General features: G+C 43.1%; 1 protein-coding gene across 1 annotated transcript in view; it reads right to left on the bottom strand.

The window, feature by feature from the left end:
- The window catches only part of WFS1 (wolframin ER transmembrane glycoprotein), a 53,864-nt gene extending 27,280 nt beyond the window's left edge, over nt 1-26,584 (bottom strand). Inside the window, 3 exon segments of the mRNA XM_078149025.1 lie at nt 17,752-17,867; nt 17,869-17,962; nt 26,386-26,584. Of these exon segments, the coding sequence (XP_078005151.1) occupies nt 17,752-17,867; nt 17,869-17,957 (205 nt within the window). The 5' untranslated portion in view covers nt 17,958-17,962; nt 26,386-26,584.
- Nucleotides 26,585-27,990: the final 1,406 nt, after the last annotated feature.

Genomic DNA, 27,990 nt, shown 5'->3' with positions numbered 1-27,990 from the left:
GCAGAAAGACACCAGTGGGTACAAACTACAAGGAGGCAGACTTCAGCACTATCTAAGGAAGGGCGTTTCTAACACAAGGAGCTCCCCATAGTGGAACTAGCTATTTCACAAAATAGTGAACTCTCTGTCACTGGAAGTATTCAAGCAGAGAATGGACAGCTGTCAGGCAACAGGTTCCTGTACTGAATAGGTTTCAATATGACTAATAAGGTTCTATTATTATTCCCTAATTCATCTGGTTAAGCACTAATCTGAGCAACTTCAGTCGAGCTACTTTCATGGGCTAATGGAGACTACTATCATAACAACCGCAGGAGCACAAGAGTAACAACTCATTTCTGCCAGAAGCAATGGGGGGAATCAAAGCTTCTAAAATTTCAAAAGATTAAGAACTGGAAAGATCCTTAGAGGTCATCTAGTCTGATTCCCTCATTTTATCAATGAGAAAAATTAGGCCCTGAAGGGGTAAAAATGACTTGCCCTAGGTCATACATTTAGTAGGAGGGTCAGAACTTTAATAACATAATAATAATAATAATAAATAGTATTTACATAGCACTTTAAGGATGTAAAGTGTTTCACAAACATATAATCTCACTCGATCCTCATAACAACCCAATGAAGTAGGTGTTATTATTTCCATTTTATAGATGAGGAAACTGAGGCTGAGACAGGTTAAGTGATTTGCCCAGGGTCACATGGCTATTAAATAGACGAGTCAGGACTTGAATCCAGAGCTTCCAACTCTAAGCCTAGTGATTTGCAACTCTACCATCAAATTATGTGGTGCATTTTTGGACTAAATGACCTTTGCATAAAATCTCAGAACCAGAAGGGCTTTCTAATGTCATATAGTCTCATTTCTGAAAAGAGATGCCCTCCATGGAGTTGTTGATAAATGATTGTCCAGCCTTGCTTGAAGTATTCCAGGGGGAGACACCCAGCACCTTGCAGGCCAGCCATTCCAGTTCTGAACCATTTTCATGCTTTTGAAATTATTCCTCACATGAAGCTAAAGTTTGTTTCTCAGCAGTTGCCTCAGATTGCTCCTAATTCTTTCCATCTGCCCAGACCAAGCAGAACAATCCTAACCTCTTTGCCACAATGACAGCCCAATCCTTGTAAGGCATGGTTTCCGTTTCTCTTGCCACCCTTGTCAATACTCTCTGGACACAATCCAGTTGTCGGTGTTCTTTCTAAAATGTGGCACCCAGAGCTCCATGCGCTACTCCAAGTGTTGGCTGACTAAAGCAAAGTAAGCAGGACCATGAGCCTCTGGGTTCTGGATGCCATGCTTCTCAATGCTGCCTAAGATCTCATTTTTTTTTTACATTGGTTGTCAATCCACACTGTTGACTCATATTGGACCTTCAAAAACAAAACAAAGCAAAACCATAAACTACTAGCCACACCTCCTCCATCTTGTACTTGTGAAGTTTATTTTTTTAATATCAAGTGCAAGACTTTATTATTTATCTTCATTGGATTTCATCTTCTTAATATGGCCCATCATTCTAGCTGGTTGAGATCATTTTTAGACTTTGACTCTACTCAGTGGGTTTGCTATTACTTTTAACCTTGTGTCATCTGCACATATAATAAATATGTTATCCATGCCTTTGATAAAAATGTTGAACACCACAGCAGCAAAGGCAAATTTCTTGGATACTTTACTGGCAATCTCCTCCAAGTTGACACAGACCCATTAATGACTATTTTTGGCTTTAGTCATTCAATTGATTCCTAATCCACCAAACTGGCATTACTGTCTAGACCAGAGGGTGTCAAAACTCATGGCCCAGTGGTCATATGTGGCCTCCAACATCCCTGGGTGGGACCAAGCCAGATTAAAATATTTGCACTGTTATTCAATGATTTCAGTCATGCCGGACTCCTTGGGACCCCATTTGGGGGTCGCATTTCTTGGCAAAGACACTAGAGTGCTCTATTTCCTCCTCTAGCTCATTTTACAGATGAAGAAACTAAGACAAATAGGCTTAAGTGACTTGCCCACGGTCACACAGCTAGCAAGTATCTGAGGCCAAATTTGAACTCAGGTCTTACTGACTTTAGGCCCAGGGCTCTATCCCCAATGCCACTTAGGGACCCCTCAGATTAAAATATACACATTAACAAAATAAATAAAAATACAATAAAACATAGGTAATGTTAATTTGTGGTGTTCTAAGTCAACATGTGGCTTGAGGATTCATTTCTATTTGAGTTTGACACCACTGGTCTAGACCACATCTATCATGTCCATAATAGATGGAAGTTACAAAGCAAATTTAAGCTTGATGCTAGGAAAAAAATTTCCAAATAATCCAAGCTGTCCAAAAGTGGAATGGGTCGCCTCAGGAGGTGGTAGGGTGGTTCTACTTACCCAGAGATCTTCAGCAAAGCTCAGGAATATTGTAGTGAGCTTCCCCTTTGGGTATAAATTGCACTAGATGCCCCTCTATGACCAATGAGATCCCTTCTAACTTAAAATTCAAAAAGTTCAGTTGTTGGGTTTATGTCTTGCCAGCTAGAGAACTATCACCACCACCCTAGGATATAAGTCCTTGAGGGCAGAGAACGTCTCTGGCTCCTGAGTGGCTGGTGCAATGCCTTAAACACAGTACATGCTTACTAGATGTTTGCTGAATTGAATGAACTAAGCCAATACCAGCTGCCAGTATGCACAGATATGAGCCTTTATTATAAAAACCAGATAAGACAAAACAAAACAAAAATAATTAACATGGAGCTCATTCAGCCAGATACAGAACAGGTAACTGAGAGGTAGTGCAGCACAGTGGATAGAGATGAATTTGGAGTCAGATGACTTAGATTTGAATCCCAGCTCTATCCTACTTGGATGCCCTGATCAAATTACTTAACCCCTTTAGGTCTCAGTTTATTCTCCTATGAAATAACAGAGCTCAGTTAAATGGCACCCAGTTCTTCCCACTCTAAATCCAAGAGCCAATGAATCATAAAATTTAGCACTGATCTGCATAATATTCATCACTGGATACAGATAAAGAACACTGCAAATCATTTAGAGAGGAGAGGCATTTCTTTTTCTATTTGCAGGTAAGATGATCCCTCCCCTCCTTTTTTAATTAATTCAATTTTCAGACCTCAAGGAAAAAAAAGTCTTTAAAAAGCGTGAGAGGAAAAATGAGGGTTATTCAGGAAAGATTTCAGGGTACAACACTACAAAAAAGGAACACCCACAGATATTAAGGGTCTGCTAGAAGCCTGGGTGGTGTGTCTATGCTCTGTGATCATGACTGTTCCTTCACGGGGATGATGAAAAGGAGATGCTGAGAGGAAAGGGGATTAGAAAGTGGGAGACAAACTGAGATGCTAAGGGAAAAGACTCATGAACATTCACATTTGATAAAGTAAAATGAAAACTTCAATGAAGAGAAATCCACAGAGTCAAATGCATGAGCTTGAGGGGGATGGGGGGGGAAGAATGGACATTATAAAATCTGACTGGAATGGCCAGGATCTTAACTGTGGTAGAAACAGCACTACCTAGGAGTCGGATGATTTTGATTCAAGTGCTCTGCCCACTTTCATCTTGGGCATTCCCCTCACCAGGCATCAGTTTCTTCATCTGTAAAATTGGGATAAATCTGATTTCCTTACTTATGCCCCAGAGCTACTGAGAGGAAAGACCTGTATAAACTGAAAAATGCAAATTGTTAACTAGTATTAAAACACAGTCCCTATCCTCATGGCAAGGCAGCTTGTTAGTGGATGGGAAGCTGGCCTCAGAGCAAGGAAATCCTGGGTTCAAGTCATGCCTCTATGAGTTAACATATACAAAGTCTTTTGCAAATCTTAAAGTTCTATGCAAATGCTAGCTATTATTATTACTCTTTTACTATTACCTAATAATTTACATTATATACTTTGTACATTAATTTTTATATTTAGGCATTTCATATTTATGATCATAATAATAATATCAGTAACAATAACAGACCGGCTTGTGATCCTAGGCAAATCCCATAACCTCTGAGGATACAATGATAGAAATACAAAAGTGACAGCCTTTGCCTTCACAGAACTTACACTCTGCTGGGATATGACACATTCAAAGATAAAGCAAAACACAAGGCTATATAAAAAATGCACTGGGATTGATTTTGGGATAGTGGTAATCATCATCTGGAGTCATCTGGAAAGGGAGGAAGAGGCCTAGAAGTGTAACTTAGAAGAATGGAGTCATGAGTTCCAAAAGGTAATGGAGAGAGTGTCCTATAGGGGAATGGTATGCATGTTTGCCTGGAAGAAGAGGTCTTTTTGAACTTTTGTGAATGTCACTCACAGAAGAAAGATATCCTGTTCATAGTGATGGGGCTAAAGATTGGCCAAAGTAGGTCTTTGTGGAATGACCCTGTCATAACACAAGCTCAGGGATTTGTATGAAGTCACATCACAAGCTACACCCAAGGAAATCCTGCTCACAACCTAATGATTTCATTGAAACTACCTGACCAATAGCCATCAATGAATTCCTTCAATAATGACACACTGAAGTCATGCTTGGGGCTGGCAGAGGTCACCCTGGATGAGTGGAGGTCACCTGAACCAAAACGGATGCTCAAGAAAGACATGTGTGCTGAGCACAGTCTCTGTCTCTGAAGACAAAGAGCTCCAGGGATGGAAGTACTTTTAATTTTGAATAAATGGCAAATATCTGGGTACCTATTTTGTATAAAGCATTGTATAGACACCCTGGGTAATGAAAAAGATCGAGAACATACGGTCCTTTTCCTCAAGAGGTTTACGTTTTATTTGGAAGTGGAGGTTATGAGATGCTAGCTGTTGGAGGGGATACAAAGTCTAGTGAAGAATCAAGACCATGGCTAGCACAAAGACCAACAGAAGGATAAGACTTTTCACAAACTAGGAATGACAATACTACTTGATTGGAGAGCTGCAAGACAACAGTGCTGGATGAAGTCTTAGAAGCAAGGTCACTGTCACCTGGGGGAGATCAGAGAAGCCAATTCTGAGTTGGGCTTTAAGGGATGTGTAAGGATTCAAGAGGCAAAGAAGGAAAACATTCCAAGTGTACTGAATCAGCTTGGGCAAGGCACTTAAGTATGATGTGGGGGGGGGGGCAGAGACCCGTCCAAGTCGGCCGTCTAGCAGCACAGTGGGCATGGAGGGGAGAAATGGGCAAGGAGGCCAAAAAGGCCAGGGAGCATTGGGCTGCAGAAGGCCCTGAATGTCAGGCATTAGAATCTGCATTTTATTCAGGAGGCAACAGGGAAGCACTGAGGATTTTTGAGCAGAGGAAAGACATGCTCAGATGTAGCATATACACAATTTTTTCATACACATTTTAGACACAGAATGTTAGTGCTAGGAAGGACTCAAGGTTATATACTCAAAAGGACATAAAAAGAAATTCATCTTCTCTTCATAAAACTCATAGCAGGAAAGGGAAATGGAGGAAGGAAGCAGGACGGGGGCAGAAAATAGAACAAAGCTAAGTGCCAAAGTCTTCAGGGACTAGATTTGCTCCTGAGGAAGAAGGAGGAATTACTAAGACTTGATTCACAACATTTACTCTGGAGCAGGCTGACCTGCCACACTAATGTACTTTAAAAAAGAAAAGAAAGAGAGAAAGAAAAGGAAACCTTGATTATATTCATTGTATAGCAAAAAAGAAATAGCTTTCTAATAGCTTTTAATGTCATCTGATTGCATTATTTTGCATTTGATTTTCTGACGAACCAGCTTCAACCTCCCAAGAGGGGCCCTCCTACTGTCATTCCAAAAGTTTTTTGAGTTCCAGAACAGCGAGGTCCTGATTGGTCTGAACAATGAAGGCCTTAAAATGGTTGTGGGCATTCGAATTCACACTACTTGAAGTTATAATTATGTCAGCTACGGTAAATGGTCACAGCCTAATAGAAATACACAGTGAAAAAATTCAAATAATGCAACCACTTCAGGGCTGCACCATTTGAAATAATCTAGACCTAGCTGTAATCTGGCATGCTTAAATTGGTATTAATCCCATGAACAGATCCAAGCTTTGTAGTCTAGAAGGGCCCATATGGCAAAGAAGGTCGGTTGATCAGTCAACATCCATGTGCCAGGCACCATGCTAAAGACTGGAATGGGAGGGCTGGAAGGGCCCTCAGAACACAGTAGGTATGGGAACGTTCCAGGTATATAACTTGACGCAGCGCATTAAGGTAGGAAAGCAGAAGTCTACATAGAAAAATCTTACAGCTAACATGACAAACATGGAAATATGTTTTGCGTGACTGCATATATAATGGGTATCATAGTGCTTGCCTCCTTAATATGGGCAGGGGGAGGTGCTGGAGGGAGGGAATTTGGAACTCAAAATTTAAAAAAATGAGTATTAAAAATTAATTTTTTAAAAAAGAACCCCCAAAATCTTATAGCTAGAAGGGACCTCAGAGCCAATTTAATCCAACCCCTTCACTTTACAAGGAGAGATAGCTAGATGGGTGAATGTTAGACTTGGAATGAGGGAGACCTCAGTTCAAATCCTGCTTCAGACAAGTTGTGTAACTCTAAGAAAAGTCACTTGAGCTCTCTGTGCCTCAGTTTCCTTATCTGTTAAAAAAAAGGGGCTATTAAAGTTCCTACCTCACAGGGCTGTTGGTAGGCTCAAACAAGAGAACATATAAAAAGCCCTCTGAAATTCTGAAAGTGATAAATAAATGGTATGAGGAGGAAACTGAGGCACAGGAAATGGGAGCAACTTGGACAAAGTCACACAGTAAAGTAGTGAGGGAGAAAGGGAATGGAACCCCCCCCATCAAATGTCCTGATCCTCCTTCGTAAAATGAGGGGGATGGGCAAGATCATTGAGGTCCCTCCCAATTCTGATACTGTCTGTTCTAAGAACATCAGAATATGTTCCATCCTTTACCCTTTCTGCCTTTCCAGCCCTGACAGTCAGCAGTGCAGGGATTCTAAGCAAACCCCAAGGGCTCAGTCCCATTCAGTGCCTTGTTACAGATGGCAATCTCCCTGTTGCTGGGCCCACGTAAGGTTTAAGTGCATCAGGCCCCAGGGATGACAGCTCTCCTCCCTCCCCACCACGAGACAAGGCTAAGTCATATACAGTGTAGGTGTGATGAGACTTGTGGAACTGCAGCAACTATTTAATAATGATTTTTCTACATGTCACAAGAAAGAATGGAGGAGGAATTTTTAAAACAAGCATTTTGGCAGCAATCTGTATTTTTCCCCATTGTGCTCACTGCTGCACAATGAGCATTTTAAAAGCCACTTGGGAGGGGGCTGTCTTTTTGAAAACACATACAATGGTCCTTCAAAGCTTGCTGCTGAGTTTCAGAACCGAGTTCTTAAAGAGACACTCCCAAGCCGACCTGGGCACTGCCTTGCAGGGAGAAACAGCCTGGTATATTTGGTAGAGCAAGACACCGGCAAACAGGAGAAAACTCAAAGTGACACTGGCCAAGTCATACCCTGTATGGAACTGGGTTTCCTCCTCTTTAAAATGAAAGGGCTGGAGTTGATGGTGTTTCAAGTGTCTTTTTACTCTGAAGTGCTTATAAAATGCTCTTTGAAGGCATGATTGACTATGGTCTAATGGTTAGACCAAATCCTTTTGTTTGTTTGTTCTGTTAAGTTTGGATTCAGTCAAAGGCCCACACTTGAGGACCTAGAGGATGACATGTGGCCTTGAGGCTACAGGTTCCCTACCCCTAACCCCTAGGTCATTCAGTAATCTGATTTGCCCTGGCTGCCAAATAGGGTACTAGTTGTATTGGGAGGCAGCTAGGTGGCCCAGTGGATAGAGTACTTCCTGACTGCAGTCAGGAAGACCTTAGTTCAAATCCCAATTCAGAGACACTTACTAGCCATGGGATCCTTGGCAACACTGGAAAAAGAAATGGCAAACCACTCCAGTATCTTTGCCAAGAAAACCCCATGGACATTATTGGTGTGCTATGGTCCATGGGGTTCTTATGAAGAGTCGGATGTGACTGAATGAATAAACAACAGTAATGGGTACATTGTACAGAAGTGGAAGTGCTGTCCAAGGGCTGAGGAGAACCAGGGCCCTCTGCCCTTTGTCGCTACTTTGCTCCGTGGTCTTGTGCAAGTTCTGGGCCTGACTTTCCTCCTCTGTAAAATGAGGGGGTTGGAAAGATGAACTCTAAGGTCCCCCCTCCAGCTCTAAAAATCTATCCCAGTGGCCAGGACTAGGAAGATGATATGCCGAGCTGAACAGAGCTCCTTTGGAATCCTTTGTTTAGCTCTGGATACCATTGGCTTAGAGGATATCTAGGAGAGGGCAAGGAGGATGCTGTTGGGTCTCAATATCATGACATATGAGGACTGGTTAAAGGAACAAGGGCTGCATATCCTAGAGAAAGCAAACCCCTCGAGGGCAGGGAGCTGCTTCACTTTTGTTCTCCATCACCGCCTCCTCTCTCCCTGCACAACGCCTCAAACACAGGAGGCACATAAATGCACAGACAGTAATAATGGCTGGGCTTGTAATTTGTTGGTACAGGGAACTCCTGGATGCAGAAACTGAAGACAGGACAGTGCCACCGCCTCAAATACAGTGCTAGACAGTTGCCTTGGGAGTACTAAGTGACAGAGCCAGTATGGGTCACAGGTAAGACAGAACCCAAGTCTTCCTAGCTTTGAGTTCCGCTCAATGCCAATCTGTGTCTACATGTCAATGCTGGTCACATTGCACTGAAGTGAAGCCTTTGCGGAAGGGGGAGGGCAGGGTATCTGTCCTCAGTTATTTGAAAGACTATTACATGGTATTAAAGGATTAGACTTCTTCTTCTCAGTTTGACAGGACACACATAAGAGCAGAGGGTATGATCTGAACAAAGGACAAGCTACCCCAAAATAAGAGTCATCCCAAAGCAGAGCAGGAATCTCCAGGGGGATTCTCTCTCCCCAGAGCTCTTTAAGCAAAGGAGGATGGGCAGGTTGTAAGAAAGATTCTTGTTCAGGTATGGGCTGGATGAGATGGCCTCAGGAATTCCAGCATCTTTGGCAGGAGGCCTTTCACATCCCTCCAGATGCTAGTGCCTTCTCCTTTCATATGACCTTCCATCTACTACATAAATACCTGCATCCTTACATCACTGCTTTCTGGAGGGCAGGGACTTTTTCATTTTGTCTTTCATTGTATCCCTAATACTTAGCATAGTGACTGACATAAAGTAAGTTCACAGCAAATGCTTGCTGCCTGCCCGCCCCTTTCAAGTGAGGTTCTATGAGTCTCATAAAGACCCACACCAAAGGGTAAGGAGTTATCATTTATCTGGGCAATCTCACGAGTCCCTGACCACCAAACCTATGTTGTCTAAATGGAAAATGTTCAAAAAAAATTTAAGTCAATTTAGCCAATTCTCCACACCTATCTTTCCCTCTCTCTCTCTCTCTCTCTCTCTCTCTCTCTCTCTCTCTCTCTCTCTCTCTCCCTCCATGTCCCCCTCTTTCTCCCTTCCCTTCTCTCTCCCTCTCTCATACACTCCCCACCCCCAGCAGCTTGCTAAATAAATTCTGTTTAAATTTTTAAAAATTTTTAAACTGAATTCAGCAAAATGGACTTGATTATGTAGACAGTCAATGTCAAAATCTCTATCTTGTAGAGGGTTCAGCAAATAACTTTGTATTCTATCAAGCTCTGTGTGATGGTAATTATAATAATTATAACAGCAGAAGCAGCTCATCTTTTTTGTAGTGTGGGCCTGTTTTTGGATGGAGTGCTGTGCTGTGGGGGCTCTGGGAAAGGTTAAGATTGACCAGGTAAAGTGAACCACTATGATTGCCTTTAATTATTCTACACCATCTGGAGAAATCTGTCCCTAAAGCAGTCATGCTACCAGACACAAAGTATCAGTTCCATCTGTTATGTTTTTAAGAAAGTACTTTTTACCTCTCCCCATGTCTCCCCTCCCCTTCCACCCCAAACTTAGCACATGTTGTTATAGCATTGTTTTGTATGAGGCTCAGAGGCAAGCTGCACAGGGCCTCACAGGCCACTTGTACAAGCCCCTCTCCTCATACAGATGAGCAAAATAGGAATTCAGGAAAGAGGTGAAGTGATTTGTTTAAGAGCTAAGATCAAAGACTCATACTTTAATCTTGGACATGAAGCAGCACACTTCTTTGACAAGTTAATACCATAAGCATTATACACAAAGTCCCTGCTTCTACACAAGTATCCAGCTACTTCAGTGGCTACAGCCCTGGAATATAAACTCCTCATTGTCAGAGACTCTACTCCAGTGGGAATCCAAAGACCTGGGTTCAAGTCTCAGATCTGGCTCTTACTAGCTGTGTGACTGTGGGCAACTCATTTAATTCTCTGTCTCTTTTTTTCCTCATAAATGGTAATGCTTGTACTTCCCACCAGACAGGGTAGTTGTGAAGAAGGCATGAGGGAAATTAAAATAGAAAATTTCAGCCTTTTACATCTTCCTCTATGCCAAAGCACAGGCAGGCACTGAATAAATACAAGTTAATAATGGTGATAATAAAACTGCTTCATAAACCTTAATGATTATACTAAATTAAGTAAACTGATTTACTGACTCGTGTAACCCTTTAGAGGTTTGCAAAGCACTTTCATCACTGTTTTCAACATAACCCAACTTGTTGGAGATGTGAAATGAACAACTCACATGTGTATGGCACTTTGACCAAGTGCAAATCTGGCATTTGGACTTGGTTCACCAGTTTCTTGCTTGTACAAGGTCACAGATGTCTTAACCTCTATCTGGTCAGTCAATAAAATGGAGTCTAGCACGTGCCTTCCTACCGCCCCATAGGAACAGGAAGGAAACAGATGAGTATATATTTTAAAAATTCACTCATCTGTTTGGATGGAAGCTTCTATTACATGTGTGTTATGTGTTTGTGTTACATATATGTGTGTGTGTATATATATATATACATATATTATATATATATTTAGATTTCTTGCAACATATTTCTTGTGCATGTATACACACACATATGAGAAATATAAAAATGAGGAAGTATCTATCTATATCTACCTATAAATATGGGGGCAGCTAGGTGGCTCAGTGGATACAGCATTGGGCCTGGAATCAGGAAGGCCTCAGCTCTTGTCTCACAAGCAGAAGGTTAATAAGCTACTTAGAAAGGACCATTTATTTAGGAATGAAGAAGAGAAGAGTGTTTATTTGATTTCTTCCAAGGCAGCCAAAACTCCTGGTAGGTGGAAGGGGTTGTGAGAGTCATTCAGATGCTGAATGTGCTCTAAACCAGGAGGACCTGAAGGGCCTCACCCTGTCAAAAGACGCCATGGCAATGCTAAGCTGGAGGTCATAGGTGACTGGACTTGTCAGAGATGCAGTCTTACAACAGGACGAAGCAAGGCTTTCGGAGGCCAGAATTCTCAGCAAAATGGCATTAGTGACAGTAGATGATGTTGTCAGCTTGCTCAGACTCACTGTAATGTACACATCGATGAATGAAATACAAAGGGATTGACTGGATCCCCTGGAAAGGACACTGAAAAGAAAATGGGAAGACAGAAGAGATCTCCACCCATGTTGCTGTTTTGGGAAGTTCATAAAGTACTTTTATTGCATGGGATGAAAGGGAAATTTCATTTTCCCTCCTAATTAATGCATCAATTTAGGACTTTGATCTAACTAGCTCATATTTTTTTTAATTTTTTTGGGGGGGAGGGGTTAATGTCTTTTGTTTGTGCTCCCGGAACAGATTACTATTTTTATTGCGTTGTGGTTTTGTAAGGTTGCGTTTACTATTTCTGCCTTGTTACATTTATTTGCAACATCTCTGTGCCCTGCTATGGGATTAATTTTTGTAAAAATTCTACGTGGTGCTAAGAAATACGTAGTATGTAGTCTGAAAGACTGAGTTTGCTGAGAAAAACAGAGGCCCATTTTCCAGCCTTTCTGTAGGAACTGCATTCCCTTACAAACTGATAGGAAGAGATACAGAAGGTTTCCTTAGACATTTTAAATCCTTGGTCAATCAAGAAAAAGTGAAATTTCCCTTTCATCCCACGCAGCAAGGATTTCAATATCTACGACTGACCACAGGGCAATGAAACATTTCCTTCCACAAGCCACTAAGAAAGGAAGCTGGTCTCAGATGTTCCCTTGGTAATGGTTTCCTTTCACTGGGTTCCTCTAGAGACCAAGGTGTTGGGCATTGGTTAGGAGTTCTGTTATCAGAAAAAAACAGATTAGAGCAAAATTTTGATCCTAAAATCTCCTGCATCTATGTCCTTTTCTGACTACTGGGGGACTCTGGGGGGATTGCTACTTTTCTTCCAAGGCTCTGCTTGCCCTGTTCCCTATAGTTCCATTGCTGTTCCCATTCTTCTTCCTTTGCTGCCCATTCCACCAGTTGAACTCCTCTTAATTACCCTTCAAGAACCAGGCGAGATGCTCTTTCCTCCAAAAACTCTTCCCTGAATATCCTCCCAAGCTCCAGATGTCATTGTCCAAGGACCCTCCAGCAATTTGCCCCAGGATTTCCTGCTGGCACTGAAAAATTGTCCCAAATCATCCTTATCTTTCCCTCTGAATTTGCTTCTCACTCTCCTCTTTCTCTCAGTGACTCCACGATTCACCCAGTCTCTGATGTCTGTAACTTTGGAACTGCCTTGGATGGTTGGCCCCCCATCCTCCATGCAATCACTAGCCAGTCCCTGCTTCCACCTCCACTGCATTCTTCCTGTGCTTCCCCTCCCCCGCTCTTCCTGCTCTCACCACCCTGGTACAGGTGCTCATTATGCCACGTCTCTGGATGACCGCAAGAGCCTCCTAACAGGCCTTTCTGCTTCCACTCTCCCCCTCCAACCCATCCTAAGAGAGTCTCTAATACAAAAGAGTGGTCATGTTACTTCTCCACTCAGTCCCTTTTTTATGGTTCCCTATTAGGGTGCTGGACCTGGAGTCAGAAAGACTTGGGTTCAAAACCTGCCTCAGACACTTATTAGCTGTGTGACCCTGGGCAAGATACTTAACTCTGTCAGCCTCAGTTTCCTCATTTGTACAATGGGGATAATAACAGCATCTATTGCACATGGTTGTTGCCTCAAATGGGAGAATATGTGTGTGTGTGTGTGTATGTGTGTGTATGAAGGGTTTTGCAAAGCTTAAGGTATTGCACAAATGTTAGCAATTATTTTTATTACCAAATAAAATTCCTACTCCTTTGCCTGACATAGAAAGGCTCCTTCTAGTCAAGCAGGAAGCTGAGGCCCAGAAAAGACAAGGGACTTGATTTCAATTTAGCAGTCAATTAAAAAATATTAAGTGCCCATTATGAGAGAGAGAGAGAGAGAGAGAGAGAGAGAGAGAGAGAGAGAGAGAGGAAGGGGGAGAAAGTGAGAGGGGGAGAGAGAGGGAAAGAGACAGAAAGAAAGAAAGAAAGAAAAGAAAGAAAGAAAGAAAGAAAGAAAGAAAGAAAGAAAGAAAGAAAGAAAGAGAAAAAGAGGGAAGGAGGGAGAGGAGAGAAGTGAAAAGAAACAATGCCTATTCTGAGGGAGTTTGCATTCCATCTAAAGCAAGTTCCATGAAGGCAGGCATTGTAATCACAGCCCTCACTTTAAGATTTAGAAAGCAGTCTTCCTACAACTATCTTGCAAGTATTTAAATATTATTAAACTATTTAAGAGAGGAGGAAAGTGATAGTCAGAAAGGAGAAGTGGCTTGCCTCTAGCTGGTACTGAAGCCAAGATTTTAAGTATGTTGTATCTTCAAGCTCAACACTCTTTGCCCTCTGTCCCTCCCCCTGCCCCCATTTCTGTCTCTCTCTCCAATTCCTCTCTCTGTGTCCCTCCCTCTACCCCTTCTTTCTCCCTTCCTTCTTTCTTTACACACACACACATACACACACACACACACACACACATAGTGTTACTAACATGTACAACAGTGTTTTTTTTAAATCAAGTTTAAGGTTAATTACTGGTGTGTTACACACAACAAAGTAATATTACTAGACACACTTTTTTGGCAGTTGGGGCAGCACAGTCAAGGAGATCAACTGTGATCTGGTGAACTCTGAGTTGATGTATGCAAAGCACTTTCTGACCATAATGCCTAACCATAATCATATGGTTTATCAACCATAAATGAAACATGACGTAGTATCATTATAATCACCAACATGAATTTCAAGCCAGCTGTGTCTTACATATTGGTCATCATCCACCATCAGTCTACCTTAGTCATCTGACAGAGAAGGGTGGGGAAGGGAAAAGAGCAATGAATTTAAAATGAAAAGATCTGAGTTCAAATTCTAACCCTGCTATTTAATTACTGTGTAAATCTACAGAACAAGTTACTTAACCTTTCTGACTTTGGTTTTGTCATTTTATAAAATGAGGGGATTGGTCTGGATGGGCTCCAAGGTCTCTTACCTTATTCTAATTTCTTTGACCCTCCACCAAATGACCACTCTCATCCAGCTGGGCTAACTCGCTTACCCTGTTCAACACTGTGTTTCTCCAAGGCTCATTTCTAATCTATCAGTGATGCCTTCCTACCCCTGAAGAACTCTATCCCTTCCCCGAAACTGAAATGAAAAATTCACTGAGAATTACTAGCCTAAAAATAGGCCTTGGAAGGGATCCAATGTGCCCTCTTGTTCAGGGCAGGAATCCTCAGGGCCTCTGCCATAAGGCCGTCTCTAAGGAAGGAGAAAGACATGAATAAGATATTCACCAAGGTTCCTTTCGATGCTAAACCCCATGATCCTCTGATATTGATCACAGTACACAACTAAATACTAAGAACAGGAGAATTTGCTTATGTAACTGTAGCAATGATGACAGGCTGCAGGAATAAGGGGGATATTAGGTATCTGTGTGAGGGCAGGAACTTTTAAAAGGGGCACAACTGAACTCAATTGGTCAAGGCCAGCTTGAATCATTTTGACCTCACTCAGTAAGAGGTCACCATGACCAGAGGCTTAGCATCAAAGGATATGGCTTCCCTCCACCAAAATAAAAAAGGTTCCTTTCCACATCACAACCCTGAGACAACAGCTCATGAAAACCAGATGATAAACAACAAGGTACAACAGTGAGAAGAGTGGCTGAAGCTCAATCTGATAATCCTCTTCCATGAAAATTAAAATCTGAATTCGTCCCAAAGGCAAAGAGACCATCTTTGGTGAGACTCATGCTACAGCCTTAGCACTTCTTCTTACAGCTAGTGGGCCCAAACAAGGGGGAATGAATATGACCCTACTTTTGTGTGATGCTTGCAAAGCTCTTTTCATCAATCAAAAGGACGTACGAAGTGCCTGTTACGTTCCAGGTGCCAGGGATACAAGTAACAAACCCTAAAACAATCCCTCCCAGGAAGAAGCCTAGATTCTAATCTAATGAGGGAGACAAGTACATACAATAATATATGCAATGTGAATATAAAATGAATAAATACCAATAAAAGTTCAGTGGGAGGTAGCTCAAGAGGGAGGGCACTAGAAGTTGGTGGTGGTGGTGGAGAGGGCTGAGAAAGGCTTCGTGAAGAAGACAAGGGCTGAACTGCATCAAGGAAAAGGCGGCCCCTGTGAGGCAGAAGGAAAGGGAGAAGGGTATTCCAGATTTGCTGTTGTTGTTTTTCCTTCTCAAAGAAGACCATGACATCAGGAAGGTGATGCCACGACATAAAAGTGATTTGGATTTAAGTGAGGCAGAACGGTGCAAAGGCACCAGCCTCACTTTCTCCTCTGCAGCCATCTGACTCCATTGCCAAGATACAGGTCAGGATGACCAGAGATGGACTACAGGCATGGAAGAAAAGTTAGGACGTGAAGGTATGAGATGGAGTCATCTTCTTGAGTTCAAATCTAGCCTCAGGTTTAGCTGTGTGCTGCTGGGTAAGCCTGTTTGCCTCAGTTTTCTCATCTGTAAGATGAGCTGGAGAAGGAAATGGCAAAGCACTCCAGTATCTTTGCCAAGAAAACCCCAAATGGGGTCATGAAGAGTTGGATGTGACTTTAAAAAAATGACCGATGTTGAGTTAAGAACAGAGAGAAGACCAGCATAGCTGGCCTGCAGAGTTTGGGAAAGGAAGTTATGTTTGACAAGATAGGAAAGTCAGGCTGGTGCCAGACTGTGTAGAGCTTTAAAAGCTAAACAAAGGACTTTATATTTTGTTCTAGAGGCAAATAGGAAGCCACTCCAGTTGGATAAGAATGGAAGTCACATGGTCAATTCTGCATTTAGGGAAAATCACTTTGGTATACAGGATAGCTTGGAGCAGTGAGAGATGGTGAGGCAGAGAGACAGGTTAAGAGGCTGTTGTAAGAATTCCGGCAATAGGTGAAGAATGAGGAATTTAAGCTGTGTGAGTGGAAAAGAGTTGGATATGAGAGCTGTTTTCACATGATCTCATTCTAGCATCACAATAACACAGAGAGATCACAGAATTCAGACCTTAGGGATTTAACTGGGGGACCAAGGGCAGAGCCCTTCACTTTGAAGCCTCAGTTTCTCCCTTAAATAGAACAAGGAGATCTGCAGTACCTACTTCCCAAAACTGTGAGGCTCAGATGAAATAACGTCTGAGGCATTTTTCAAGCCTCAAAGTTTCACAAAACTGTCTGTCATCACTGTCATCCCTGTTTAATCCACCTTTCGGTAAAAGGGGAAATGTTTTGCCCAAGGTCGCCCAGCTGACCCAGCTGGTTGGGTGGGATTCAGACCTTGGGTCTCAGACTCCCAATTCGGCATGCTTTCCATTTTTTACAGATCGCACCATGCCTTAGAGACCATAAGGCCATACAGCACTCCCTTCTTAACTTTCCACCAATAGTGAGGGCATTCCCAAAAGTCTCAATGCCATTTTAAGCTTTACTAGCTTAATGTCAGTAGCTGAGTGGAAGACAGACTAGAGTGGAGAAGAGATTGTAGGCAGGCAAAGCAACTAGAAGGTGAGATGATGAGGGTCTATCCACACCAGGGTGGCTGGTGGCCGTGAGTGGAGAGAGGAGGAGAGTCGTACTGAATGCACAAGACTGGACAGCAGACTGGAAATGTGAAGAGAGCACAAGTGAGCAGCATGGGATGACAATAAGGACGGCAAACTATTAAACTGCACTAAGACTTTTAGGACACCCTGTATGTATCACAATTATTCTTCAAGAGGAGAGCAGGACCTACGTGTAGGGCAGCATGATCTGATGGTTCCATACCCTAAAAATCATCTTCTTTCATACTAAGCCAGCCCCACCATAGTCCTTGAACTTAACCCCTCAAAGGGTTACTCCTCTGGATTAAAAAGTAGGTTTTCTAAGGGGTCAAAGTTTACTGTACAGACTGTAAGTTATCTTGGTGGCTTTGAAAGAGCACTCATTGAACATGGCACCAGGAGACCTGGGTCCAAATACTGACTCTGCTATTTGCCACCTGTGTCATCTAAGACAAATCACTATCCCTCTCCGAGCCTCAGTTTCCCCATATGCAAGATCAGGATATTGTAGGCAATGATTTCTAAAGTCCTCCCAGCTGTAAAGCCTATGATAATAAACAGTCTTGTTTACATTTCTATACCCAGTAACACGGGCATGGGCTAATTTATCAAATTAGCTAGCTGTCATCCTACAATGCAGAGAGAGGGGTCCATAAAAGACAAGTACATCTGCATAAGGGAAAGTCAGAAGAGAAAATTTCAGAGTAAAGGAACAAGCTTAAGACCAAAAAAAAAAATCAGCTTAACAGTAGTTTTCTCTTCTTACCATTTTTCTCTACTCTCTCCTGGCTATTGGGACGCCTAGTAGCTGGAGCAGCCGGAGGTGATGAGGATGGGCCATCTCCTGATTGAGGCCCATGCCTCTGATCTTTAATCTTCTCTTGGCTCTGAAGAAGCAGCTGCATTGAGCTGGGACCGCCCATGCTGTGGTTGGAGGTGAGATGGACTCGGTGGAGACGGGTCTGGCTCCATGCTATCTGAAACAGACAAACAACTGTCTAAGTAGGACAAAACCACAGTACCCCAACTCTCTTAATCTATTTGGAGCTTTTTTCCTCTTCTTAAAAAAAAATCCATACACACATATTATATCCATGACCATCAAAGTAACTCATTTACAAAATAGAAAGAAAGCTGAATTTGAAATCACAGAATCTCAGACTAAGGCAGTGAGTCAGCAGGCTTAATCAAGCATTTATCATGTGCCAGGCACTGTGCTATATGCTGGGGGGACAGAGAAAGGCAAAATCATTCCTCTGACTTCTAGGATCTCACATTCTAATAGAAACAAAGAACTGTATATAGACAAGATATACACCATGTAAATGGGTGGTCATCTTTGAGGGAAGACATTAACAGTGGGAAGGGGACCAGGAAAGGCTTCTTGAAGAAGGTGGGATTTGAGATGAGTCTTGAAGGAAGGCAGGAAGTGGAAGTGAGAAGGAAGAACGTTCCAGGGACGGAGGCCAGACTGTGAAAAGGCATGGATTCTCCAGATGGGAATGCCACATGCAAGAAGGCTAGTGTTGCTTAATTGTCAAATATATGAAGAGGAGTAAAGTGTAAAAAGATTGGAAAGGTAGGAAGGGGCCAGGCTGGGAAGGGCTTTAAAAGCCAAAGGGGAATTTTATATTTAATTAGGGAGTCACTAGAGTTTATTGAGGGAGGGAGGTTACCTGTTCACACCTATGCTTCAGAAAGACCACTTTGGTCACTTCAGGATCATACATCTCAAGCACCTCCAACATCATCTAGTTCAACTGCCTCATTTTATAATGGAGGAAACTGAGGCTCAGGGAAGTCGAATGATTTGTCTTGGGTCACATAAGTAGCAGGGTGGAGGGGGGTCTCCAGTCGTCCTGATCTATGTCTTGCCACTGGATCCAGATCTGGGGCTCCGGAGGAGAAAATGAGGCTGGTGACTTTGCATAGCTCTCCCTCCCTCAAATCCAATTCACTTGCACATCATGGCATCACCGCCCTGATGGCACGGTCCTCTTTGACAACGAAGAACAAACAAGTATCAGAGCCAAGAATCAAAGTGAGGTCCTCTCACTCTAAATTCGGTGCTCTTTATATCACATCCTGATACGAGGTCACACAGAAGGCAAGAGCTAGAGATAGGACTGGACCCCAGCTCTTCTGATTCTAAGTCTACAGCACATTCTTCCATTCAACCACATTGCCTCAATGGAGTAAACCCACTGTCTCTCATGAGGAGTTTCCACCACAATATATAACCTTGAAAACTGTCCTCAATTCCCTATTTCCATAGGAGTCTTTGTGACTTAGAATAGGAATCACCCCTCATTCAAATGTATCCCCTTTTGTGAGACCACCATGCACATAAGTTCACTTAACATTTGAAAATACTACCACTGCTACTACCAAAAACAACAACTACAATGGAAAATTACTCATATGTACATAGTGATATTTTTTAAAGGGATCATCTGGAACACGGGCCCTGGAGGCCAAACCTAGGCACTGAGGGATGAAGCTATCCCCAACCTTTAAATGGATTCAAGTCCTGGAAGAATGTCAGCCACATGAAGAAGCAACTTCTGCAGAAATCACTGTGAAACTATATTTACTAACCAGAGAATTTCAGAAAACACGCACCCAGCTGTTTAGAAGATAAAAATAAGCAGTGAGCATGGCAGTGGTGTGTTGTCACTGCCCACCCAGGCACAGACAACTGGCTATGTTCATAGGAAATGGACCATGGTTAGTATGATTCTGCAGTGGGAGAGCTGGTTCAGAGTCAGTAAGAATACCAAGGCCAGTCCTTCCAAGCAGGGCTTTCTTGTCGTTAAAGCAAATAGAATCAAGCAGCTCAGGACACTGGTTGGTTGGGTGGAAGGGGAATGGGGACTTGCTTATATCAGAGCTGAAGGGGAATAACTTATGGAAATTTGCTATGGAATAATCTTTGTGCTATGCAAGCAAAAAAAAAAAAAAGACTTCCGACTGCGCTGTACCGGGTCTTCCGGGTGGCTATCTTGAAATAGCCATACTTGCGCTCTCGAGTGTCCTTTCATTACCATATACGTAAGACATAAATGGGGACTTTGACATCACATAAGTTACTATGGGGCATTGAGGAGTCTCATTGGGCTTGCGAAGTCTTGGGAAAGTCCCTTGACCACAAGGTCACTGATGATAAGGTGGGCTACAGAGTGGTGAGGTTGTCTACTCAGCATATGGGGGAAGTGGCTGTCTACTCAGCATATCGGGCTAAGAATATAGGGGACAGGGTTGCCAAATCAGGATATAGGGAAAGGATAGGGCCTCACTGCTCTGGGGGAAAAACAGGACTTTGCTGTTCCTACTCCAATTCCACAATGAAATCAGAAGACTTGGGTTCTAGTCCCCTACTCTTAATCTGTGAACTAATATAATTTACTTCCTCTCTCTCATTTATAAATTGGAAAGGTTAGTATATTATCAGGGTCCAAGACAAGCCTTGGAAGCAGGAAGACCTGAGTTCAAGTCACATCACATCGTGTCCCAGCCAAGTTCAAGACCACAGTGGTGTGTAAATTCCTTGGGAATGAGCCAGGAATTGACCCCAAGTCCTTTGTTTCCAAATCCAACACTCTTTCTACTGAAACAAACCATCTCTTGGGCGCAGGAGTTGGGTTGTGAAAATACAGAGGGAGGAGACAGTGTTTTAAGTACAGGGAACAGCCCACAGTCTAATCTGGCTGGAATGTGAGCTATTACTACAAATTTAAACTGTACAGACAGCTCAAAAATTATTTTTCTACAAGACAGGAATGATCATCATAATGGTAATTTCACAAATAAAGAAGAAAATTGAGGTTTTTAAATGCCCTGGGAAGCCAGTACTCCTTGAACATATGCCCCATGAAGGCTGGGACTACAGTTTATTTATCTTTGTATCTCCCTTGGTACATAGCACAGTGCATTGCACATAAGAGGTTCCTATGCATTTTGTTTTACGCATTTAAAACCATGATTCTGAGAAGTAATTCACAGGCTTCATCAGACTGCCCTAAAGAGAGGTCCATTACAACAAAAGGTTAGATGACCACTCTAGTCCCTCTTGGCTTTAAAATACCCTACTCCCTACTGCAGGCTGTTTCTATCAGCCCTTCACTCAAGGAAAGTAAAGGGAATTGCACACAGTAACAGCTAGAGAGTGACTAATGAACACCCATGACTGTAATCTTTGACTTCGACGGAATGCTAACAATTCCCATATTTATGTTTATCTGACCTGTCCACATCCAAAGATGACTTGGGCTTGCTCACCCTTTGTATTCCTCAGAATAAAACCCCACAGTCCTAACATCTGTGGGGAAATTCAAGAATCATCCATGCCCATGTCTGATTCAAAGGTCAAAAGGGGGACTCAGGATCACAAGACAGGAGTGCACATAAGCTTGTGTTAGTGAGCATGTTCACGTAGACACACTCAGGATTTTAAAAACAGAAAAATGGCTGTGTCCTCAAATCTCCAAACCTGACTAATATACTCCCTTACTCAAATACCATGCATGGTCCTTTAATGACTAATGCCTAAAATGTGAACTCCTTAGACCTCCTTGTAATCTGGCTCCAGTCTATTTTTCCAACCTTATTTCTGGTTTATTTCCTTTAACACACTTCATCTAAACTGGCAAATCTACACCATCTTTGTGTGGTTGAGAATTTTGGTTTGATTTGGTCTAATCCCCTTATTTTACTGATGAGGAAACTGAGTCCTAGAGAGGGGATACAACTTATCGAAGGTGTGAAAGATGAATTAGAGATGGGAAAGAACAGTGATGGTACAAACCAAATCATCATCATCACCATCATTTATACAGCATTTATTCTGTGTCAGGCAGCATGCTAAGAACTTTATGAATATCATCTTATTTGATTCTCACAACAACCCTGGGAGGTGGGTGCTATTATTATCTTCATTTTACAGATGAGGAAAATGAGGCAAACAGAAGCTAAGTAACTTGCCAAAACAACAAACTCGGAAAAAAAAAAGTATACCTGTGTTAAGCCTGAACTAGAATACGTTAGCAGGGCCTTCCCATTCTGTGTATTAGTTATGTTTTTATTCCATATCAGACTTAGTGCACTGACTTAACTACTGTGGCACAGACTTCAGTTTTTGATTTTTTTAAATATTAAATTGTTAAGTCATTGCAATGTAGAGGAAATAGAGAAAAGTACTACGTGTATACTTAAGTGTATTATAGGGTATGGTGTGATGGGCCAAAGAAGAAATCCAGCCCAATTCCTCCAGGAAAATCTGGGAAGAATGAGAAGACTTTCAACTGAGGGAACTGGGAAAGTAGAGGTCATAGCACCCAAGTTAAACCTTGAAAGAAACAAGGAAAGTGAACTGGAGTCAGAGGTCCTAGGTTCAAATCCTGCCTCTGACACTGACCATCTACCCCTTGGCAAATCGCTTTCCTTGGGCCAAAGTTTCCTCCTCTTTGAAAAGAGAGGGTTGGACTACATGGTTTCTAACATTCCTTCTAATTCTAGAATTTTCATCTAAGAACAGGCAGGGAACACATTCCCAACATGAAGGCAGCTAGGTGGCACAGTATATAGTGAGCTAGATTCAGAGTCAAGAAGTCATGAGTTCAAATCCCACAACGAACACTTACTAGGTGTATGATCTTGGGCAAGTCATTTAAACTTTCTCAAATTGAGCTTCCTCATCTGTAGAATGGAGATAATGACACCTACATTTCAGGGTTATTGTGAGGATCAAGAAATATTTGCTGTTGAGTTGTTTCAGTGGTATCCAATTCTTCATGCCCCTATTTGGGGTTTTCTTGGCCAAGATATTGGAGTGGTTTACCATTTCCTTCTCCAGCTCATTTTTACAGATGAGGAAACGGAGGCAAACAGGGTTAAGTGACTTGCCCAGGCTCACACAGCTAGTAAGTGTCTGATACCATATTCAAAGTCAGGAAGATGAATCTTTGTACTCCAAGATCAGTGTTCTATCCACTGTGTGAGTATCCTGTGGGAAAAAAAAAGCAAAACCAAACAAACCCTTTGCAAACTTTAAAGTTCTATGTAAATATTGTTTTTATCATCATCATCTGATTCAGGAATGTGGATGTAGAAGGAGAAAATTGGGTTCAATGAATAAACATTCATTAAGCCCCAGCTACGTGTCAGGTACTGTGTTAAGTACTGGGGATACATAAAGAGGCAAGAGACAGTCCTTGCCCTCAAGGGGTTTATGATCTAATAGGGGAGAATGGACACTCCTTTTCCCTGTCAGCTTGATTTTTATTTAAGTTCCTGTTTGTGGTTAATTTCCTTGTGTCTAGCTCCTCTTAAATGGGGAAGATGAACAAGAAAAACAATAAATGAGGGAAGCTTACTACAGGTTCTGGGGTGTGGGCACTTAATGAATTCCTGAACGTAATCTGGCAGGAGGGGGTAGCTGAGCACTTGGGGTATCTGTGATTTGGCATGTGCTGGTATCCTCTCCACCCTTCTCTCCCCCTCCCTGTCTTGCCAGACAGACCTGAGATGCCACAGAAATCCTGGCCGAAGACATACTTAACCTGAGGTCCAGCTAGTGATAAGTCTGCAGCTTTGCTAGGCTAGTCCCTAGAAGACAGAAATACTGTCTATAACCAGGCAGGTAATAGTCAGAGAGGCAAAGGGGTGAAAATCTTTCCCAGGAAACCAATAGGCATACTTTCATCTCATCTGATCATCAAAAATAACATTCCCCAGGATACTAACTATGGAAATTGATACATTCTCAAAGATTATGTCTAGGCCGTACATCCCTCCTTCCCCAGGGAGATAATACCCTGGTATATGAGATAATAATTGGTTTTATGCTGTTATCAATTTCTCTGTGTTACAACATAGGGAGCAACGCACAGCGTAGTGGTCAAGGGACAAAAGGTTTCATTTTGGGGAACCCCTGTGGCAGCCTATTTTGTAAATTCAGAGGGTCCTTCCAATGAACAGGATACTGGACTTGTGCTCTGATCTCTGACTTGCTTCTCTATAAGAAAAGGTTACAATGTCCTTGGTCAATCTGAGTTGCTTGTTTTTGCCCTCAAGTATTAAGAGCTTAGGCAGGGGACAGGACAGGACAGTTAAACCAAATGCAACTCATAGGAATCAGAAATTAGACCCTTGGAATTCAACAGGAAAGAGCTTTCAAGATCACCTAGTCATTTTACAGAGGAGGAAACAGTCTACCCTAATTTGGTAAAAGTACATTTAATAAGGGAGAGGTGGTATGGAAGAAAGGGGAAAAACAAAACAAAACAGTGATTTGCAGTCCAAGGACCTGCTTTTAAATCTGACTGCTATTTACTAATTCTGTGGCCTTAAGCAAGGCACTCAACCTCTTAGGGCCTTGGTTTTTCCCTCTGTAAAGTCGATGATCCTATGAATCACAGGTATAGTATAACCAAAAGAGAGCATGTATTGATAAATAGGGATTTTCTGATCATGGAAACATAAATTTAGAGCTAGCAGGGACTGTAGGGATCATCTAGGAAACTGAGGGCCAGAGAGGTAAAGTGATATTTGTCCAAGGTAACATAGGTCACCAGTGGCAGAGATGGGATATGAAAGCAGTGCTTTGAGTCCAAAAGCAAGGCTTTCCGCTGCATAATGATGGCCTCTTACTCCCCTTCCCCCATCAAAGCAGCTTTATCATGGAAAAAGTCAACCCAATGAAACCCTAAACCATCACTGACAAAGCAGGAATAGAATCAAGCAATACTTCAGCATGTTTTCTGTTCTGAGGCCCAATACATTAGTTTAGGCAGGAAATAGTTCAGCATCTGCTCAAAAAAACCCCAGAAAAACAAAAAAAAACCACCCAGAAAAACCTGAAAAGGAGACAGAGGAGGGAGAAAGCCCTGGTAACACTACATTCACTAGGTTGAATTTAAAATGCTGGCAAAGGGGATACCTTAAAAGAAAGGCGATTGGAGAGAAAATACAATATAATCTCCGCTACTGTTTACAGAATTCGGAGCTAAGTTATGTTCTAGACCACTGGATATAACGCCCTTATTTTACAGTTAGTAAAACTGAGAGTGTCTCTATTATTCTCCATTCTGGAAAATTCAGCATCAATTCAATTCAATAAACATTTTTTTCAAGCACCCACTACATGCCAGACACTGTGCTGAGTGCTGGGGATGCAAAATGAGGCAAAAGACAGATCCTGCCTTCATGGAGCTTACAATCTAATGGGGCACACAACATGCAAACAAAAATATACAACCAAGCTACGTACGGGATTAAAAGAAAAAAATTAACGAAGGGTAGGCGCTGGAATTGAGTTGAGAAAGAAGTCTAGGGAGAGGCAGAGGGATGATGAAATCAACCCAGAAGTGCTCTTTTGAGTATCCCAGGGTCCCAATCCTATGATTTCCAGTCTCCAGAATGCAACTAACCACAGCTACCAGTTTTCTAGCTTTCTGTTTTCCACTCTTCCTTTACTAGGGCCACCATTACTTACAGGGCGAGTAGCAAAGTAGCCTCTCCTCCTCCTGCCACTCCCTCAGATAGTTTAACGAGTCGTGGATCAAAGGGCTGAGAGAGGAGCCATGGTCGAAAGTCTTTCAGCCGGCTCTGCAACAGCCTGTTCTTTTAAGACTAACTCACAGCCCTTCGAGCGGGACAGAAATAGAAGGATGGAGTGTCCCCCTGAGCACAAGGGAGACCGATAACAGAGTATAGCTTAGAGCAGCGTCCGACAGTGCTGAGGCTGTTTTAAAGAAGGGATACACACACCTGGGAGTGATTCCTGCTCTCCCTTCCCCCCGAGGATGTCCCCATCCCCTACGGGAAGCCAGGCATACCTCAGGCATAGACACAAACCAGAAGCATTCTCAGGACTCGCCCGCTTAGAAAATGCCCTTAGTGGGAAGGGGTCAGGGACAGATGCAATTCCCAAACCCCGACAGCCAAAGAGTGACCTAAGCATCCCTGGCAACACCTCGGCAAAACGAAGGCGTTCAATTCAACAAGCATTTATTAAGTGCCAGGAACCGTGACTGGTCCTAAAGATACAAAGTAATCTTTAAGGTCACTTCCAGTTCTAATGCTAAGACCCTGGAAACATCCCAGGGAAGGGGGTGGGCTTGATGTCAACAATGCTGGACTCAGAATGAGGACGACCGTGTGGTTGCCCGCAGATCACAATCACCTTCCTGAGCCTCAGTTTCCTCATCTGTAAAGTGGGAGCAAACATAAATCCACTGCCTACATCATGAGGTATTGGGAGGCAAGAGCTTTGCAATCCAGAAGGCGCTATGGAATAGAAGTAACAGAAGCTGAAGTGTGAGGAGACCTGCCCCTCCAAGACCTCCTCCCTACAAGGTGCCCCCCACGACCATTTTCTTTTCTGCCCGGGGACGAAACTTACCCAGCCCAGCGGGAGGAGTCAGCCCCCCAGGGAAGCCCAGCTCTGCTGCCACCCGCGAGGTTTGGCTCGAGAGCCTGAGCTTTGCTTGCGTGCGCCTGGCCGCAAACCCGCGGGAGCAGCTGGAGCAGCAGCAGAGGAGGCCGGCAGCGCCACAGCCAAACGCAGACTGGCCTGAAAGCAGGCTGGCAGCACAATCCACTCAGGCGTTCCGCAGACCCCGCCCCGCCTCAACGTACCATTCAGAGCCGGCCTTCCGAACGCTGCAACAGGGCGCCGCGAGCTTAGAGGCCAGATCTAGCCGTCAGTCAGGATACGCCCCGCCCCCTTCTCGCTGCCTCCACCACACAAAGACCTGGGAGCCCGAGAGCACCGGGAGCTGGAGAGCTCAAGAAGGCCGAGTCAGCGCTGGGCAAAAGTTTCTGATTCGCTGACGGGATTCCCTCGTGGCGCCTCCCTCCATGCTGCTTCAAAGGCCGGGGTTGGCTGAGAGCTGGAGCCGGCGGAGACCCTAGGAATCATCCTGTCCGCCCCATCATTGTACAGAGGCCCAGAGGGCGAGCTGGTGGCCGCCTCTGCCTATCCTCTGCCACGAGGCACCTAGTTCAGCCTCGTGAAGTCTCCGGGTTCCATTTTCCTCTTCTTTAAAATACAGGGTTTGACCAGCTGATCACTAAGATCCCTTGCTAATGCAGCTTGCTCTTAGATTCTAAGCTCAACCTAACTTAAGTTAATTAACCTAGAGGATGGAAGATTTCCTGATAGCCCCAGAGTCCTGTTGTATTCGCTGCAAATATGCCTCTAAATCCTATGCTTTTCTTTGAGTTTCTCCTGCGCCCTCTTATTAAACTCCTGAAAAGTATATAATTCTAGTCAATGCAGCCATGCAATGTCCCCTCTTCTTCAAACACAGCAGGGCTATGGCCGCAGCTCTGAAACTCTGGAATTCTGTACCTAATGCTCCATTTAGCTCTCAGTCTCTCTGTCTCTGTCTCTCTCTGCCATTATCTTTCCTTTCCTTTCCTTTCCTTTCCTTTCCTTTCCTTTCCTTTCCTTTCCTTTCCTTTCCTTTCCTTTCCTTTCCTTTCCTTTCCTTTCCTTTCCTTTCCTTTCCTTCTCTCTCCTCTGCTTTCCTCTCTTCTCCCCTTCTCTCCTCTCCTCCCCTCTTCTCTCCTGTCTTTCCTGTTTACTTTCTCATCAGTCTCTCCATCCCTTCCTTCTCACATTCCTTCTTCCCCACTCCATCATCCTTTCCATCTTCCTCCTCATTCCCTCCTCACCCTCCCTATCTTTTTCTCCTCACCCTCTCCATCCCTTCCTCACCACTCCCTCATCACTCTCTCCTTCCTTATCACCACTCCCTTTTTGTCCCTGGTGATGAAGGGAAACAAAGTTCTGCAGTAATTTTGGTCCTGCCACTGGAGACCCGAGATTGCAGCAAAAGCTTCTGGCCAGGCAGCCTCGAGGATAGAATATTCAGAACAAGTTTTGTTTCTACAAAGCTTTAAGTAAGGCTGGCAAATCATGCAGGCGACAATAAGGAGTGAGGTGAATTGTTTAACTATTATTGTCCTCTTTTTAGAGAGTAGAAAACTGAATCCCAGAAAG

This window comes from Phascolarctos cinereus, unplaced genomic scaffold (genome assembly GCF_003287225.1).
Source record: "Phascolarctos cinereus isolate Bilbo 61053 unplaced genomic scaffold, phaCin_HiC Scaffold_9;HRSCAF=440, whole genome shotgun sequence".
Classification (NCBI taxonomy): domain Eukaryota; kingdom Metazoa; phylum Chordata; class Mammalia; order Diprotodontia; family Phascolarctidae; genus Phascolarctos; species Phascolarctos cinereus.
Note: the sequence above shows the minus strand (reverse complement) of the source record. Positions and strands in the feature narration are given on the sequence as shown.